At 43.9% G+C, this 20,267-nt stretch overlaps 1 protein-coding gene across 5 annotated transcripts in view; it reads left to right on the top strand.

Moving 5' to 3' along the window:
• BCHE (butyrylcholinesterase) overlaps positions 1-20,267 on the top strand; it is a 218,252-nt gene that overhangs the window by 56,363 nt on the left and 141,622 nt on the right. For all 5 annotated transcript variants that reach the window (XM_040428177.1, XM_040428180.1, XM_040428176.1 and 2 more), the window contains exon 2: positions 14,581-16,109. In XM_040428177.1, the coding sequence (XP_040284111.1) occupies positions 14,590-16,109 (1,520 nt within the window). In that variant the 5' untranslated portion in view covers positions 14,581-14,589. The remainder of the gene's footprint in view (positions 1-14,580; positions 16,110-20,267) is intronic.

Below are 20,267 nucleotides of genomic sequence, written 5' to 3'. Positions count from 1 at the left end.
CAGAGGGATGCAGCACTCTTAAAATTGCAAAGCTTCTGAAGCGTGATCATCGAACAATCAAGCGTTTCATTCAAAATAGTCAACAGGGTCGCAAGAAGCGTGTGGAAAAACCAAGGTGCAAAATAACTGCCCATGAACTGAGAAAAGTCAAGCGTGCAGCTGCCAAGATGCCACTTGCCACCAGTTTGGCCATATTTCATAGCTGCAACATCACTGGAGTGCCCAAAGGCACAAGGTGTGCAATACTCAGAGACATGGCCAAGGTAAGAAAGGCTGAAAGACGACCACCACTGAACAAGACACACAAGCTGAAACGTCAAGACTGGGCCAAGAAATATCTCAAGACTGATTTTTCTAAGGTTTTATGGACTGATGAAATGAGAGTGAGTCTTGATGGGCCAGATGGATGGGCCCGTGGCTGGATTGGTAAAGGGCAGAGAGCTCCAGTCCGACTCAGACGCCAGCAAGGTGGAGGTGGAGTACTGGTTTGGGCTGGTATCATCAAAGATGAGCTTGTGGGGCCTTTTCGGGTTGAGGATGGAGTCAAGCTCAACTCCCAGTCCTACTGCCAGTTTCTGGAAGACACCTTCTTCAAGCAGTGGTACAGGAAGAAGTCTGCATCCTTCAAGAAAAACATGATTTTCATGCAGGACAATGCTCCATCACACGCGTCCAAGTACTCCACAGCGTGGCTGGCAAGAAAGGGTATAAAAGAAGAAAATCTAATGACATGGCCTCCTTGTTCACCTGATCTGAACCCCATTGAGAACCTGTGGTCCATCATCAAATGTGAGATTTACAAGGAGGGAAAACAGTACACCTCTCTGAACAGTGTCTGGGAGGCTGTGGTTGCTGCTGCACGCAATGTTGATGGTGAACAGATCAAAACACTGACAGAATCCATGGATGGCAGGCTTTTGAGTGTCCTTGCAAAGAAAGGTGGCTATATTGGTCACTGATTTGTTTTTGTTTTGTTTTTGAATGTCAGAAATGTATATTTGTGAATGTTGAGATGTTATATTGGTTTCACTGGTAAAAATAAATAATTGAAATGGGTATATATTTGTTTTTTGTTAAGTTGCCTAATAATTATGCACAGTAATAGTCACCTGCACACACAGATATCCCCCTAAAATAGCTAAAACTAAAAACAAACTAAAAACTACTTCCAAAAATATTCAGCTTTGATATTAATGAGTTTTTTGGGTTCATTGAGAACATGGTTGTTGTTCAATAATAAAATTAATCCTCAAAAATACAACTTGCCTAATAATTCTGCACTCCCTGTAGTTGTGTGCCATTAACTTAAAGATGGTACTGGAAAGCAAATATACTGATGGTCTGTACAATTGGGGCTGTGTAGAGAGAGAAGAGGAGAGGATCAATGACTGAACTCTGAGGAACCCCAACAGCAAGAGGGAGAGGAGAAGAAGTGGAGCCAGTGAATGATACACTGAAAGAGCGATATGAAGAAAACCAGGAAGGGCACTGTCATTTAGGCCGATAGATTGAAGCATGGTGAGTAGAAGATGGTGGTCTACAGTGTCAAAATCTGCAGAGAGGCCAAGGAGAATAAGCAGAGAGTACTCACCATTGCATTTTGCTTTCAGGGGGTCATTTGTCACTTTTGGTGAGGGCAGTTTCTGTAGAATGTAGGGTGCAGATTGTAATGGGTCAAGGAGAGAGTGAGCAGGAGAGACAGCTATAACATTTAGCAAATTTTTCTTGGTTATTTGGTTGTATCCGTCTACCTTACCACTAGTAGAGATGGCCTTGCGGTTCGCCCAGCGGTCGTTTTGCGGCAAACTTTGCTCGTTCGCGGTTCGCCGAATGGGCAAACATATGGCGATGTCCGCCGGCGCCATATTCTTTGACATTGTGAAGAACTTTGACCCATGACACATCCATCAGGTGGGACAGGACAGCCAATTGAGACGTTTCAGCACATGGACATACTCCCTACCTTATAAATAAACCTGATCTGGCCGTCAGTATTTTGCCAGTGTAGGGAGAGGTTGCTGTGTGGAGCAGGGACAGACTGTTAGGGACACCAAACGCTAGCTAATAGGGCCACAAAAGTCCTTTTATGGACTGGTATAGGTGTGCTATAGATAGGTGTGATATACTTATAATATACTTTCTAACAAAGAAAGTATATTATAGTGCATTTGTATTGTGCAGCAGTTGTGTGCGTTTCTGCTGTGATACTGCAGCTATACAGAGGGGCAAACGCTCATGGAACAAATAATTTCAAATGGTGTGGTATACCAGTTGCCCTCCCAAAAAATGTATTGAGGCAGGGGTGTGATATACCAATAATATACTTTCTATATAGTGCATTTAGGTAGTGCAGCATTTGTTTGCGGTTCTGCTGCGTTATCACATCTACACAGAGTGACAAATGCTATTGGAACAAATAATTTCAACTGGTGCGATATACCAGTTTCCCCCCCCAAAAAATGATTGAAGCAGAGGTGTGATATTCTAATAATATACTTACTATATAGAGAATTTGGGTAGTGCAGCATTTGTTTTCTGTTCTGCTGCGTTACCGCAGCTACACAGACTGACAAAAGCTATCTGAATAAATAATTTCTACTAGTGTAATATACCAGTTGCCCCCCAAAAAGCTCATTGAAGCAGGGGAGTTATATACCAATATAATATACTTTATATACAGTGCATTTGGGTAGTGCAGCATTTGTTTGCGGTTCTGCTGAGTTACCGCAGCTATACAGAGTGACAAACGATATTGGAACAAATAATTTCAACTAGTGTGATATACCAGTGGCCCCCCAAAAAAAACTGATTGAAGCAGAGGTGTGATATACTAATAATATACTTTCTATATAGAGAATTTGGGTAGTGCAGCATTTGTTTGCTGTTCTGCTGCGTTACCGCAGCTACACAGACTGACAAAAGCTATTTGAACAAATAATTTCTACTAGTGTGATATACCAGTTGCCCGCCCAAAAAACTGATTGAGGCAGGGTGTGATATACCTTCTTCCACAAATACTGCTCTTCTATAGGGACTTTTGTCACAGGGTCATTTTAAAAATGACAGTCAGAGGAAGAGGCCGGCCATTCTGCATGGGTGGTAGGGGTCGGGCAGGTGCAACAGGCCGGAGCCTAAGTTGGAAGTTGCATAAGGTGCGTGCGATTACGTCAAGGATGCACCAGAGTTGGTTGAGTGGCTCACTCAGCCTTACGCTTCTGCACCCTCCGCATCCTCTCTATCTGCACCCTCTTCACTCTCTGCTGTGTGCACCTCCAAAGACACCACCACTACCATATCCCCTCTGCTTGAATCAGAATTGTTTTCCCATCCATTCTAAAACCTTACCGATGAACAGCCATTCTTGGCATCAGATCAGGAAGAGGAAGTATCAATGGTCGCCACCCAGCAGTCTGACGACAGTACCCAGATCAGCCCAAGGAGGGTCGTCCCCGCTGTATCTGCCTACTCCGAGATCTCTAATGTCAGTGGTGGTGAAGGTGATGATGATGACATGTCAATGGACATTGCGTGGGTGCCCACAAGAGAGGAAGAGGAGGGGAGTTCAGAGGGAGAGACGGAGCAGCAGATAGGGAGGAGAAGGAGGAGATGTAGGCAGAACTTACAGTGCACAGGAGGTAAAAAGCAGACTGCTAATGTATCTAGAACGAGCCATCCACCATGCACAGTAATATTTGGCACTCCCAGGACGCCTGCACATGGCTCCGCAGTGTGGGCTGTTTTTAAGGTATCCGCTGCTGACAATAGTGTTGCCATCTCCAGCCTCTGCTGTCAACGCATAAGTCGCGGTAAGCCCAACACTCACCTAGGGACGACTGCCGTAAGAAGGCACCTGGCCTCCCATTACCGAGCCCTGTGGGAGCAACACCATCAGAACCCACAAAGCCACACTCCCGGCTCTCCAAGTCCTGCCTCTTTTCCTTCTCCTCTCTCCTCACATTTGTCCTCCACTCCACCTTCCACCGTGCCATCGTCACGTTCATTGGCAAAAGGCAGGCTTCCATGGCCCAAATGTTCGAGCGTAAAAAGGTGATTACGCCGGATAATCCTCTTGCCCAATGGCTGACTGCCAGCTTGTCGGAACTTCTAGCCCGCCAACTACTGCCATCAGGGGCGGACTGAGAACCCTCAGGGCCCCCGGGCAAAATAAATCAAGGGCCCCCTTACAGGCCCCACCCATGTTCTGCTGCAAGCCCCACCCTTGTCCCGCCTCCATGTCCCGCCTCCAGCCACACCCTACACAAGCTTTAATAAGATTTCAAAGTTAAAGCGACACAAAAGGCACCCAGACCCCTTCAGCTCATTGCAGTGGTCTGGGTACAGTGTCCCTTTTGCAAATGGGGGCTCTGCGGATGGCACTGTTTTGGGGGCGCTGTGGATGGCACTGTTGTGGGGGCTCTGTGGGTGACACTGTTGTGGGGGGGATCTGTGGGTGACACATATTTAGCACCTTATGCTATATATGTGTCATCCACAGATCCCCCCATAACAGTGTCGCTGTGAGTGAATGACCCCCAATACAGGGTCTGGGGGCCGGCATCTGGTGTTGTAATGGCAGCAGGGCCCGGTGCAGTCACTGTATTCTATTACACCGGGCCCCGCTCACTGTAATACTAATATTCATATGTGAACAACTTGAAATCCTCTGCGATCCTCTCCCTCTGAGCTCTCTGTACTCACAAACTCAGTAGCAGGCCGGGTGGCAGCGCAACTCACTGACGTCACGCGCCTGCTCCGCCTGCTTCATTCATAAAGTGGGAGGAGCAGGCGTGTGACGTCAGTGAGTTGCGCTGCCGCCCGGCCTGCTACTGAGTTTGTGAGTACAGAGAGCTCAGAGGGAGAGGATCGCAGAGGATTTCAAGTTGTTCACATATGAATATTAGTATTACAGTGAGCGGGGCCCGGTTGTAATAGAATACAGTGACTGCACCGGGCCCCGCTGCCATTACCAGGCCAGCATAACATTCGGAATCGGGGGTGCTGGCCACAGTGCTACAGACTAAAAAAAAATACCTAGTAGCCATTGGCTCCTGAACTGAAAAATTTAGGAGCCAAATAAAATTTTTAGTCGCCAAATCAAAACTGAATCAAAATTTTGGTATCGTGACAACGCTACGCTGATCAGATTGGCGTAGGGTTGTTTCGATACCAAAGTTTTGATTCGCTTTCGTCACCATAAAAACGTATTGCGATACTCAATACCGTGCAAAAAAACACCAAAAAAAGCCGCGTGCATTTTGCATTTTATGAAACGTTCGGCCCATAATAGAACAGTCCTATCCTATTTTTTGGGGTGCCAAGGTGACTAAAAATGGCGAATGCTCACCGCATAGGAGATATTTTTTAATAATTTAATAGTTTGGACTTTTCGGACACAGCACTATGTAAAATGTTTATTTATTGTTTATATATTTTATATGTAAAATTGGGAAAGGGGGGATTTAAACTTAAAGAGGACCTTTCACCTGTATAAACTATGTGAACTGAGTATGCTGCCATATAGAGCGGCGCCCGGGGATCTCACTGCACTTACTATTATCCCCGGGCGCCGCTCCGTTCTCCCGTTATAGGCTCCGGTACCTTTGCTTTTTAAGTTATAGTAAGCGGAGTCTGCCCTTGTCCTGTGGGCGTCTCCTTCTCCTAGGCTGCAGCGCTGGCCAATCTCAACGCACAGCTCACAGCCTGAGAGGTTTTTTTTCTCCCAGGCTGTGAGCTGTGCGCTGCGATTGGCCAGCGCTGCAGCCGAGGAGAAGGTGACGCCCACAGGACAAGGGAAGACCCGCCTACTATAACTTAAAAAGCAAAGGTACCGGAGCCTATAACGGGAGAACGGAGCGGCGCCCGGGGATAATAGTAAGTGGAGTGAGATCCCCGGGCGCCGCTCTATATGGCAGCATACTCAGTTCACATAGTTTATACAGGTGAAAGGTCCTCTTTAATGTTTGAGGGTACTTTCACACTAGCGTTTTTCATTTCCGGCATAGAGTTCCGTCACAGGGGCTCTATACCGGAAAAGATGTCTTCAGGTCAGTCTTTTTGACTGATCAGGCAAAAGATAAAACCGCAGCATTCTACGGTTTTATCTCTGGCGAAAAAAACTGAAGATTTGCCTGAATGCCGAATTCAGCATTTTTCCCCATAGGAATGTATTAGTGCCGTATCCGGCATTCAAAATACCGAAATGCTGGATCCATCCTTCCGGTTGAACCGTGCGATTTTCACGCATGGTTGCTAGGATGAAAGTCTATTCACTGTATTACTTTCCCTTATAACAACATGGTTATAAGGGAAAATAATAGCATTCTTTAATGCAGAATGCGTAGTAGAAGGTCAATATAATAAATATTGGTGGCGCAGTGCGTCCCCCCCCAACATAATAAACATTGGTGGCGCAGTGCGCCCCCCCCAGCACCCCAGTATAATAAACATTGGTGGCGCAGTGCGCCCCCCCCCAACGTAATAAACATTGGTGGCGCAGTGCGCCCCCCTCCCTAGTATAATAAACATATAAACATTGGTGGCGCAGTGCGTCCCCCCCCCAACATAATAAACATTGGTGGCGCAGTGCGCGCCCCCCCTCCCTAGTATAATAAACATATAAACATTGGTGGCGCAGTGCGCCCCCCCCAGCACCCCAGTGTAATAAACATTGGTGGTGCAGTGCGTCCCCCCCCCAACATAATAAACATTGGTGGTGCAGTGCGCCCCCCCTCCCTAGTATAATAAACATATAAACATTGGTGGCGCAGTGCGTCCCCCCCCCAACATAATAAACATTGGTGGCACAGTGCGCGCCCCCCCTCCCTACTCCCTAGTATAATAAACATATAAACAATGGTGGCGCAGTGCGCCCCCCCCTCCCTAGTATAATAAACATATAAACATTGGTGGCGCAGTGCCAATGAGGGTTAAAAAAATTAATAAAAACATTGAGTGCGGCGCCCCCCCCCCAGTATAATAAACATTGAGTGCGGCGCCCCCCCCCAGTATAATAAACATTGAGTGCGGCCCCACCCCTATAATAAACATTGGTGGGCAGTGCCAATGAGGGTTAAAATAAATAAATAAAAATTAACTCACCTCCTCCAATTGATCGCGTAGCAGCCTGTCAAAGGACCTGTGGTGACATCACTGTGCTCATCACATGATACATCACATGATCCATCACCATGGTAATGGACCATGTGACGGAGCTCAGTGACGTCACCACAGGTCCTGAAGAAAGAACAGGAGAACAATTGGAGGAGGTGAGTTAATTTTTATTTATTTATTTTAACCCTCATTGGCACTGCCCACTGCGCCACTAATGTTTATTATAGAGGGGGGGGCGCACTCAATGTTTATTATACTGGGGGGGCGCCGTACTCAATGTTTATTATACTGGGGGGGGGCGCCGCACTCAATGTTTATTATACTGGGGGGGCGCACTCAATGTTTATTATACTGGGGGGGGCGCCGCACTCAATGTTTATTATACTGACCTCTATGACAGGGAGCTGCGATCAGCGGCAGTTAACCCCTAAGGTGCCGCTCCCTGTCATAGAGGTCGGGTGCCGCTATTTGATTCCGGCACCCGCCTCCTGTATTTGTATTAACAGCTCAGTTATCTTCATTGGTGGCGCAGTGGCCACAGCCCCTCCCCCTGTCCCTCTTCTTATTGGCCGCGGCAGCACAGGGGGAGGGAGAGACTCTTCCACTCTGCGCTGCTGATAAGAAGTGATAGTTCAGCTTCTGTGCCCGCCGCTGTATTCAGAGCTGCGGCGCGGCTCTAGTCGCAAATGGAGCCCTGGGGGATAACATTAACACATAATGTTATTCTGCGGCGGGCCCCCATTCCGCCCGGGCCCTCGGACCATGCCCGAAGTGCCCGACCGGTCAGTCCGCCCCTGACTGCCATATAAACTGGTGGACTCAGAGGCCTTTAGAATATTTGTGGACATTGGCACACCGCAATGGAAGGTCCCCGGAAGGAAATATTTCTCCCAGAAGGGCATCCCGGAGATATATGGCCATGTTCAGCGGAAAGTGAATGTATCTCTGGCACACAGTGTCGGTGCCAAGATACATCTGACCACAGACACGTGGTCTAGCAAACACGGGCAGGGAAGGTATATAACTTCTACTGCCCACTGGGTGAACCTTCTGACGGTCATCAAGCATGCAACCCGTGGCACCCGTGTGGATTTGGTGTTACCGCCACGGATTGCATGCAGGCCTGCCTCTTCTTCTCCTACTCCATCCTCCATATCCTCCTCGCCTGACTCCTCCTTTTCCACTACGATCGCCTCTTCCGCTGAGCCCCACAAGCTCCCCAGAACCTATTTGACGTGCCAGGTGAGACATTGCCATGCTGTGCTGCGGCTGTTGTGCCTGGAAGCCAAGAGCCACACCGGTCCTGCACTCCTTTCAGCTTTGCGGTCACAGGCCGATCAATGGCTAACCCCGCTCAATTTGACAGTTGGTAAAGTGGTGTGTGACAACAGTGCCAATCTGCTGAGCGCACTGAAACAGGGCAAAAAGACACATTTGCCAGCACAAAATGGCGGACATGTTACCAGCATCACAGAGGGCTGTCAGAATGCAGCACTTCCAGGCCTTGCTTAAAAAAATGCTGCATTCTGCTTTTGTGGGCGCTGGCAGAAGAATTTCCACTCACAGAGAAACAGTTGCAGGAACCAATCCAACAGCGCATGCAAGAAGAGGGAGGTTTGAAGATGTGTTGGTCACTTCGAATATGAGATAATTCTTGCAGCCAACCCATTGAAAGCCGCCCTATGGATCCAGCCTCAGGGAACGCCTAGACCGACAGGTGTCCAACTACATCGCGTTAACGGCCGATGTGGACGCTGTGAGAAGCAAGTAACCCATAGACTACTGGGTGTGCAGGCTTGACCTGTGGCCAGAGCTGGCAGAATTTGCCATGGAACTCTTGGCTTGATCCTCGTCGAGTGTCCTGTCCGAAAATACGTTCAGCGCAGCAGGGGGGATTGTGACCAACTACTACCTCTTATTTCTAAAAATGAATGAGGCATGGACCTCGGAGGAATTCAACTCCTGTGACGACCACGTTTAATTAAATTTTCTTATGCCAGCCCACGCATATCCTACAATGCCAAGAACAAAGAATGGTCTCTGTCTTATTTAAATAATGAGACATAAAAGGCCTTTTCTGTCTGTTGAATGCCTAATTTTGTGGGCCTCGGAGCAGGGGGGATTGTGACCAACTACTACCTCTTATTTCTAAAAATGAATGAGGCATGGACCTCGGAGGAATTCAACACCTGTGACGACCACGTGTTTCAACTATTATCATTAGGGTTTTTTTCAAGAGGGGGGATTTTGTTATCCATGTTTTGAATCCAATTTTATATTTTTAGTTCTTTTAAACATATAAGTAAAAGCAATATAAGCACTCACCATCTGGAACCAATAGTAAAGTATAAGACAATATTTATTACTTTAAAATATTAAGAATTGTAAATAGATGACTGTATTAACAGTAAAAACTTCAGAAATATAGTTGATATTTAGAGCAGTGATACAGTTCACACATTGACAGATAAGTGCATAAAAATTGCGTAAAAAGTTGCATAAAAAATGATAAAGGAACAATGTCTCTTAATATACGGATAATTGTGCAAAAGTGCAAAAAGTGTAAAAATTTGCAAAAAATTTGCAAAGAGTGAGACGCCGGCTCTGTAGCGAGGTAAGCTACAAGAAAAATTCCATCTGGAGCCACAAAGAAAAGACTCAGACACACCAGGATGGGTGAGTGGCTGTGTAACGGGTGGGATGCCCCCGATTCCAGCCGTATCTAAACAAGTCTCTTGTAAGTAGAGACACTATATTCATATAATATACCCTCCAAACGATATACAAATAAAAAGTCTGCAGGTAATAGAAACGCCACACATCTATATCCCTTAAGTGTGAATTCCACAACAATTCTATTATTAACAAAGACGGTCTCATCCACTTGACCCTATTGGTACAAATCTAGAACAGTACCTTATAACCAAAGACAATAAGTTACTTAATATTACCACTAACATATGTCTCCAGTACAATCTCCAGAGAGATCCCAATAAGTACGGACATTGCTATCCATTATTTGGAACAGTTTTACCAATATGCACTTTAATAGATGGATATGGTTTTAAACATCTATATTAATCCTCAATGACTATTTGAAGCAACATATCCTACACCAGTATTTTATGAACATTTCTTTGCACATTTTTTGCACATTTTTACTTTTTGCACTTTTGCACAATTATCCGTATAAATTTAAGAGACATTGTTCCTTTATAATTTTTTATGCAACTTTTTACGCAATTTTTATGCACTTATCTGTCAATGTGTGAACTGTATCACTGCTATAAATATCAACTACATTTCTGAAGTTTTTACTGTTAATACAGACATCTATTTACAATTCTTAATATTTTAAAGAAATAAATATTGTCTTATACTTTACTACTGGTTCCAGATGGTGAGTGCTTATATTGCTTTTACTTGTATCTATTACCACATTTGTGACGGGGTGAGTCACACACTATAAAGCACCCTTACCTATTTTGCAAAGGAGGGTGAGCGACTACAAATTGTGTTATTTATCTTTTAAACATATGTCTTTGACCTATATTTGTACTGGCCTTCAGTAAAATTGATATTCATTGACCTTCTAATATACCTCAAGCCACATACTCTCTTGATCTTTTCTGTACGGTGAATGCATAATTTTGGGGGCCTGTAGTCCACTGGCCTGCTATAAAATTGATATCTAATGACCGTGTAATCTACCTCCAGCCACATACTTGTTCTTTTCTGTATGGTGAATGCATAATTTTTAGGGCCTATAGTCCACTGGCCTGCTGTAAAATTGATATTCAATGACCGTGTAATCTACCTTCAGCCACATACTTACTTGTTCTTTTCTGTACGCTGAATGCATAATTTTTGGGGCCTGTAGTCCACTGGCCTGCTGTAAAATTGATATCCAATGACAGTGTAATCTACCTCCAGCCATGGAGGAATTTAACACCAGTGACGACCACGTGTTATCGAATTTCAACTATTATTATTAGGGTTTTTTCAAGCAGGGGGGTTTCGTTAGTCATGTTTTTAATCCAATTTTATATTTTTAGTTCTTTTGAACATATGCATTTGACCTGTATTTATACTGACCTGCAGTAAAATTGATATCCATTGACCGTGTAATATACCTCCGGCCACATAATCACTTGATCTTTTCTGTAGTCCAGTGGCCTACAGTAAAATTTTTATCCATTGATCGCATAATGTACCTCGAGCCACATAATCAGAATTTCTTTTATGTCAGTTGAATGACTAATTTTTAAAGCCCATACTCCCGTGGCCTAAAATATAATTTTTCTAGGCTCCAACAGGGCACATTTCAGAGAATTTCCCTTTAAGATGGATATAAATGTCCCCTGATTAAGATATATTACTTGTTGGAATTTTTGTCATTGATCCCCCTCTGGTAAGTCACTGTCCATGCTGTGGGACTACTTGTACACTTCTATTAAGTATTTGGTGGCTGCAAATATGAGCTGAAGGTTTTTCTGGTTCGCCTGCCATTAAAGTGAATGGGGCCTTCCGCGAACTTGCAGTTTGCAAGCATTTGATCGCGTTCGCAAACTGTCCTGGCCAATGTTCGTCCATCACTAACCACTAGCTTCAGGATAATAAAGTGTATGTAACTGTTTAAAGGGTTTCTGTCATGAGAAATAACGTTATGTAGCTGACTGACATTAGCGATGTGCTAATGTCAGCAGTACATAACAGTGTGCTTTCTAAGTCTGCCTGACGCCGTTCTCTTAAAATAAAGACTTTTAAAATATGCTAATGAGCCTCTAGGTGCTATTAAGGCGTTGCTTCAGCACCTACAGGCTCGGTCTACGCACCCTTTGGCACGCATAGGTCCAGTTGATTTACTTTCTAGTTCTCCTCATCGTTCCATAAATCCTGCGCCTGCGCCGTCCCTTTCTGTATTCGGCGAAGGCGCAGTAAGTGAAGGACGCGCTACTGCTGCCGGCTTCCTCACTGTTCCTGCGCCAAAGGAATTAAGTGTGGCTAGGTATATAAATCTTGTGTGCACATGTATTACATATGCATATACATATATTGACAAAGACCCTTAGGGGTCCAAACATCGCATTGGTGTTGTGTTTTGGGCATGCTATAATAAAGAATAATTTTAATCAAGCTATTGGATGCTGTCATTATGCTCTGAGATGGTAGAGGTAAGCCACACTTCACACTGCAAAAATGTAAAACCCACTGCTGAAATATCAGAGATGCAGAAAGAGCATTATATCAACAAGGTGGTTTAAGGTAGTGAGGACATAGCAAAGCCTTCCTTGGGCTGTGACCTAAGCCACAGCTGAAGCAAAAGATAATGGCAAGATTCAAAAGCACAACTTATCTCGTGGGAAGATGATGACACTCTACAACAATTTATTTTGCCTATGAGCCAGAGAAAGACCCTGAGGGTGTGCCCCTAGGAGAATGGTTAATGACAGCAATCCTCTTTTTTAGCTTCCACTAATTACAAGTATCATGCTGGCTCTGCAGAATCCATTAGCTCTACTTAAGAAAAGGATATTGATTCAATTCCAATTAATCAAATAGAATATTGGTAAAAAAAAAAAAACATATATGAAATAGTATGAGTATTATTGTAAACCTTATGATTACCCAGCTAATGTATAATTTGGCGCTATGAAGATGAAAATATGGCACCCAGAGGAATGCCTAGGGAGAAGCAAGGGATGGGGAAAACAAACTTCTAAGTATGCATGATACCATAGCTAAGCAATTGGATTTAGGGATAAGTGTCATGAGCCAACCTTTTAAATGTGTCTGACATAAACATGTATGCATCCTAAAACATAAAAAGGAAATAATATAGAGGCAGACTAGGTAGACTATATGTTTTTTTCTGCTGTCATTCTTCTGTGTTTCTTTGTTTTACAATTGTGTCCATCAGATGCATAATTTAACATATATGTATGTCCCGGCATGTAGGTTAAATGGAGACCATAAACACAGTGTTAACAGCCCAATAATGATACTACTTCATACTGTATATGGTACAGGCAATGTATGAAATGCAAGCATCATATACAATGCCTAGGCATTCTATGCCTAAAGTATTTAGACAAAGTGTGAAATGTCTGTTCTGTTTCAGTCTTTTGCCTGGGTATTGTGTATAATGCCTAGGGAATATATAGAATGCTCAGTACCCTTTAGTCAAAGTATGAAATGTTAAGTATTAAATGTTAAGAAGCCTTTATTTATGTGAAAACATGATAGAAGGAAATGGAAAATAAATGAAATGCAAAAGAAATTTATCTTATGGAATAAAACGACCTCCATAAAAGCTTACTATTCACTTCCTAGTACAGTTTAGACTACTTTCACACTTGTCATGGATCGGCACAGACGGATCCGTTCAGATAATGCAACCGTCTTCATCCTTTCAGAACGGATCCGTTTGTATTATTTTTAACATAGCCAAGACGGATCCATCATGAACTCCATTGAAAGTCAATGGAGGATGGATCCGTTTTCTATTGTGCCAGATGGGGAAAAGGGATCCAACCCCATTGCCTTACATTGTATGTCAGAACGGATCCGTTTGGCTCAGTTTCGACAGACGGACACAAAAACACTGCAAGCAGCATTTTGGTGTCCGCCTCCAAAGTGGAATGGAGACGGAACGGAGGGAACTGATGCATTCTGAGCGGATCCTTTTCCATTGAGAATGCATTAGGGCAAAACTGATCTCACAAACTTACAAAATGAAATGGTTACATAAATATTTATATTTATCAATGTTAATCTCATTAGTTCTTCTATTTTTCTTTTTTAAATCGTTTGTATCGCTCTACTTTATGTATCATACAATTTTTTTTTGTAAGGCCATGTTAGGTATTTTTTTTCCTGTGGTCTAATATGCTTGCAGTTTGAAGTGTTTTTAGTACAGTTTTTTACATTCACTCTCTTTATACACACATGCCTCCTGGTGTTTATAAAGTTTTACAGAAAAATCCTATGGAGAAAAAAAGACAGAAAAAGCCATACCTTGGGCATACAAATATTTTGATACAAATGCTACTGATCATTAAATGCTGTGCCTGAAACAACCTTAAAATTAGCCATACATATTACCATAATTATTATCATTTTGAAGTAAATGTCAATTATTAAAGTAGCACTCTAGGAAAGATCAAGGAGTGTTGTTTTAATGGTAATTGGTAATTGTGTCTGTGATCATAACTGATCAATTCCAACCATCACTTTCATTGATACAGACTTTAACTACTAGCATCTACAGATCCAGCAAATCTTATTGGCATTGAAAAGTTTTATACCGTAGCTAGTTAGTGGCAGATTCACTGCTGCTTTTATATATCGATTGCTGCCTGCAATATATTTAGCTATGGTTACTAGTTATATTGGATGAACCATTCCTACATCTATGAATTATGTTTTTGGGCTGAAACTTAATATAACAGATTATTATATCTATTGCAGTTATCAGTTATGTGGTACAAGCCGATACAAGGAAAGAATATCTCTGCAATCTGCTTCACAGTGATTTGTATCTTTTCCTCAACTATCTGCAGTGATGAAGATGATATTGTTCTAACAAAATCTGGAAAAGTAAAAGGAATACAAATATCAGTGTTTTCTAAGACAATTACAGCTTTCCTCGGGATACCATATGCAGAACCACCACTTGGAGCTTTGAGATTTAAAAAACCTGAGCCGATCCAACCATGGTCTGAAGTGTGGAATGCTACAGAATATGGAAATTCCTGCTACCAATATGTTGATCAAACATTCCCTGGGTTTTCTGGGGCTGAAATGTGGAATCCAAATACACAATTAAGTGAAGACTGTCTTTACCTTAATATATGGATACCAAGTCCAAAGCCAAGAAATGCCAGTGTCATGATTTGGATATATGGTGGTGGTTTTCAGACAGGAACATCCTCATTAGATATTTATGATGGCAAGTTTTTAGCTCGGAATGAACGTGTTATTGTAGTATCACTGAACTATAGAGTGGGGATTTTAGGCTTTTTGGCTTTTCCTGGTAACCCAGAAGCACCAGGAAATGCTGGCCTGTTTGATCAGAGGTTAGCACTTCAGTGGATTCATGAAAATATTGCAGCATTTGGTGGTAATCCAAAAAGTATAACTCTTTTTGGAGAAAGTGCAGGGGGAGGGTCTGTCAGTTATCATTTGCTTTCTCCTAAAAGTCATCCGTATTTTACCAGAGCCATTATGCAAAGTGGAACTGCAAATTCCCCTTGGGGTGCTATTAGTGGCACAGAAGCCCATAATCGAGCTCTGATTATAGCAAACATGTTGAGCTGTTCCTTCAGAAATGAGACAGAAATAATTGCTTGTATGCGGAGTAAGACTCCTCAAGAAATGATTGAAAGGTCACTTTCTATTGTAACAGATAAATCATTAATAGAACTTAATCTTCCTCCAGCAGTTGATGGAGATTTTCTCATTGATTTACCTGAAAATCTTCTGCAACTTGGACAACTTAAAAGAGATGCACAGATATTAACGGGTGTTAATAAGGATGAAGGGACATATTTCTTAGTTTACCAAATACCGGGGTTTAGTAAAGACCACGAAAGTTTTATAAATCAAACTCAGTTTCAAAAAAGTGTAAAACGAGCATTTCCCAAAGCCACTGAACTTGCAGTCGACTCTGTAATTTTTCACTACACAAACTGGGAAGATGAACATAATCCAGTTCTTAATCGTGATGCCATGGCAGATATAATTGGGGATTACAATTTTGTTTGTCCGCTGCTAGAATTCACAAAGAGAAATGTGGAACTTGGAAACAAAGCCTATATATACTTCTTCAACCACAGATCGTCAAAACTAGCATGGCCGGCTTGGATGGGAGTTGTGCATGGTTATGAAATTGAATTTGTTTTTGGAATTCCAATGCATAGGAGACTCAATTACACAAAAGAGGAGGAACAATTGAGTAGAACAGTGATGAAGTTTTGGGCCAATTTTGCAAAAACTGGGTAAGTTTGATTTACCTCTTCAAAACTAAAAATAATCTATTCCTACTTTCAGCATTGTTTTTAAACATAATGTGATAACTTGACAATGATGATATCCAATTCTATAACTATTCATGTATTCTTAACTATGAAAACTAGAAATTTTAATGCATGTATAATATACTGTATATGCTGTTTGTATTTGGACATAAACCTTGAATTTCAAAATCTTTCATTATATATGGTTGAGCACTATATATGGAAGCATTATGCTGTGCAAAAATATATTTTAAATATTAAGTTATTTATTGTTCTACTATTAAGTATACTCTATCAGATTAATGCACCGTTATATCAGACAACACAGAGCACTTTTTCAAACAAAATTTTTAAAAAACATGCTTCTGTTTCTATATGCTGCTGTCATCTAAGTATTCCATTGCTTCCCGGTGTTCTTTTGATTTCCTTCAGAATGTTAACATAATGCACCCAGAGCTGGTTAGAAGAAGCAGTTTCCTATAGGGCTCATGCACATGACCGTTGCTGTTTTATTGTCTGCAAATTCTGGATCCGCAAAAAAATTATGCCAGATGTCTGCATTCTGTATTTTACAGAACTTAACAGCAGGCCCCTAATAGAATAGTCCTATCCTTAACTGTAATGTGGACAATAATAGGACAGTTTCTATTATTTTGCTGAACAGATATATGGAAATTGAATGCACACTGTGTCATTTCCTTTTTTTTGGCCCCATTAAAGTGAATGGTTCTACAAACAGGTCATAAAAAAAAAAAAAATTAAAAATGGAATGGACATGGGCAAGAAATACGTGTGTATTTCTTATACTTATATATAGCCCTTATACTGATGGCAATTGACTGACCTGTACTATAAAATGAATCATTTCCCTGTCTATGTGTAATGCAAGGCACCAACAAACAGACCAGTGATGAAAGCAAAAAGGTGTTTATTCACCAGAAACATAAACGTCCAGGACACTTGCTGGTAACAAGGAATAATAACAAAAACCAGGCAAGGAGATTCCAGGAATAGTCCCAACCAGTGCCGAATGATGCTGTGCACTTGGCAGTCGAGTCACTCCAGATCTTGGGTCCGCTGCAAAGGACAAAGTTCCTGGCAGTCTTCAGTCACTAGCAGTTGTGACCTATACCTGGTTGAGGGGAAATAACAGTGGGCACTGATCACCCTGAGAGACCTCCTTTTAAATGCCTGCTGACCAATCCCAGGGTGCCAAGTGTCCACTACCATAGGTGAACAAATTGCTCTGCACCTGAGTACATGGCCTAAGGCAATCACAAGTTGATTAACCCATGGCTGGCTCCCTAATCCACTTTGCTCTTGTGAGTCAGTATATTATGCGCCACTGGTCGACGAAGCGCATAAGAAGCGCGTACTCGCGACCGTGTATCCCTTTGCGAACCTGCCCTCGTGCGTACGCACGGACGCATGATTGACTCAGCGCGAGTAAGCGAGCGCGTGGACCCAGATGCGGAAACGGAAGTCGCAGGAGACACCGGAGACAACCCTGGCCGCGGCGTCTTGTCACTCGCCTGGCCACTCTGTCCCCGGGACTCCGACGGTCCTCCCCTCCGATGTCCACGCGAACGCATCCCCGCACTGGCTCACAAAAGGGTCAGCGCTGGTGCATCAGAGACACGCATAACCTGTCCCGCAACTCCACAAGGACCCCTCTTGGTTCCCCTGGAGTGCAAAGCAGGTGAGGATCTTACATTACCCCCCCCTCGAGGAGGCGGCTCTGAAGACTCCAAGCAAGCTTTCCCCGGATTATCCCGGTGAAAGGCTGCCACCAACTCATCCGCATGCACCTGGCGAGCAGGTATCCAACATCTTTCCTCTGGACCAAAACCCTTCCAGTCCACCAAGTATTGAAGAGACCTTTGGACAAAACGAGAGTCCAAAATTCTGTTCACCTCGAACTCCGGTACCCCTTGGACCTCCAGCGGGGATGGGGTCTGAATGAAGGGAGCGGAGTCGGCTGCCGATTTGAGAAGTGAAACATGAAAGGTGTTCACTCCTCGGATCGACGGTGGAAGAGCAACCTTGTACGTAACTCGGTTGATCTTTTGTATCACTGGGTATGGGCCAATGAATCGAGGACCCAACTTGGAAGATGGCTGACGCAGCGGAATGTTCCGGGTGGAGACCCACACCTGATCTCCCACCTTAAACTTTTGCTCTACGGTGCGATGACGATCAGCAAACTTCTTCTGTTGCGCCACCGCACTGCGGAGATTCCGCTGGGCCGACGACCAAATGGGATGTCTATCCTCGAACCATTGATCCACCACCGGTGAGTCAGTGGAGGGTCCGGCCAAAGAAGAGAGTCTTGGATCCCTGCCCCCCACGCACCTGAACGGAGACATCTTAGTGGAAGCATGCTCAGAGTTGTTATAAGCCACCTCCGCAAAGGGTAGATACGCTGCCCATTCCTCCTGGCAGTCTGACACGAAGCACCGGAGATATTGCTCCAGGGTCTGGTTAGTCCTTTCCGTCTGACCGTTGGTCTCTGGGTGAAAACCAGAAGAAAAAGACAAATTAATACCCAATCGGGAGCAGAAAGAACGCCAGAAGCGAGAGATGAATTACACTCCTCTGTCTGAAACAATGTCATCCGGCGCTCCGTGTAATCGAAAGACATGATTCAAGAACAGATCTGCCAATTCTCTGGCCGAGGGCAATCCAGGGAGTGGGATAAAATGGGCCATCTTACTAAAACGGTCCACCACTACCCAGATTACCGTACTTCCAGAGGACCTTGGCAGATCTGTGATGAAATCCATGGAAATGTGAGTCCATGGAGCCTGGGGAATTGGCAGTGGGAGTAAAGTCCCAGAAGGGGCAGACCGGGACGGTTTACATCTGGCACAAACAGTACATGCCTGGATATAGGCCTTAACATCCACGGACATGTTGGGCCACCACACGTGACGTTTAACAAGGGCAAGTGTTTTCTTAACACCCAAATGCCCGGCAGACTTTGAGTCATGAAGCTGTTGGATGACCTTCAATCGAAGGTTAATGGGTACAAACCATCGACCCTCGGGTTTGTCAGGTGGACTCTCTGCCTGTGAAGGCTCAAGAAGAGAGGACAAGTCCTCCATTACTTCTGCGGCCCCCAGGGCAGCAAGAAAACATTTAGTTGGGAGAATGGTTTCTGGCTCAGAGTCCAGGGCGGAAGCAGCCTCGGGGAAGCAGCGGGACAGGGCATCTGCCTTCACGTTTTTGGAACCTGGTTTATAAGTGAGGCGGAAATTGAAGCGGGTGAAAAACAATGCCCACCGGGCTTGTCGGGAGTTGAGTCTTTTGGCACTCTCTAGATACTCCAAATTTTTGTGGTCAGTGTAAACCGTGATGGGATGTTCTGCACCCTCTAGCCAATGTCTCCACTCTTGAAAAGCCAATCTTACTCCCAGAAGCTCTCTATTGCCGATATCATAATTACACTCGGCTGGAGAGAGCTTCCGAGAGAAGAAGGCACAGGGATGTAACCTCTCAGGGTCCCCAGAATACTGTGAGAGAACTGCCCCTACACCGACCTCTGAGGCATCGACCTCGAGAACAAAAGGTCTGGAGGTGTCTGGATGAGTAAGAATTGGTGCCGTGCAAAAGGCCTGTTTCAGCGTCTCAAAGGCTCTGACTGCCTCTCTCGTCCACTTAGAAGGATTAGCTCCCTTTCTCAGTGAGGTTGGTGAGAGGTACTACTATCGCAGAAAAATTCTTAATAAACTTGCGGTAGAAGTTGGCAAAGCCTAAGAAACGCTGCAACCCCTTAAGATCCTTAGGCTGAGGCCAATCCAAGACAGCAGAAAGTTTGGATGGGTCCATAGCCAATCCCTTTTCTGAGATAATGTACCCCAGGAAAGGCAACTCCTTCACCTCAAACAGACACTTCTCAAGTTTGGCATAGAGGCGGTTCTCCCTCAGCTTCTGGAAAACCTGACACACGTGTCTCCGATGAGAGACCAGATCCGAAGAGTAGATTAGTATGTCATCTAGATAGACAACAACACATCTATCCAAGAAATCTCTGAGAACATCGTTGATGAACTCCTGGAAGACCGCAGGAGCATTACAGAGACCGAAAGGCATCACGAGATACTCGTAATGCCCGTCTCTGGTATTAAATGCGGTCTTCCA

The sequence above is a fragment of the Bufo bufo genome, chromosome 4, assembly GCF_905171765.1.
Source record: "Bufo bufo chromosome 4, aBufBuf1.1, whole genome shotgun sequence".
Taxonomy (NCBI): Eukaryota; Metazoa; Chordata; class Amphibia; order Anura; family Bufonidae; genus Bufo; species Bufo bufo.
Note: the sequence above shows the minus strand (reverse complement) of the source record. Positions and strands in the feature narration are given on the sequence as shown.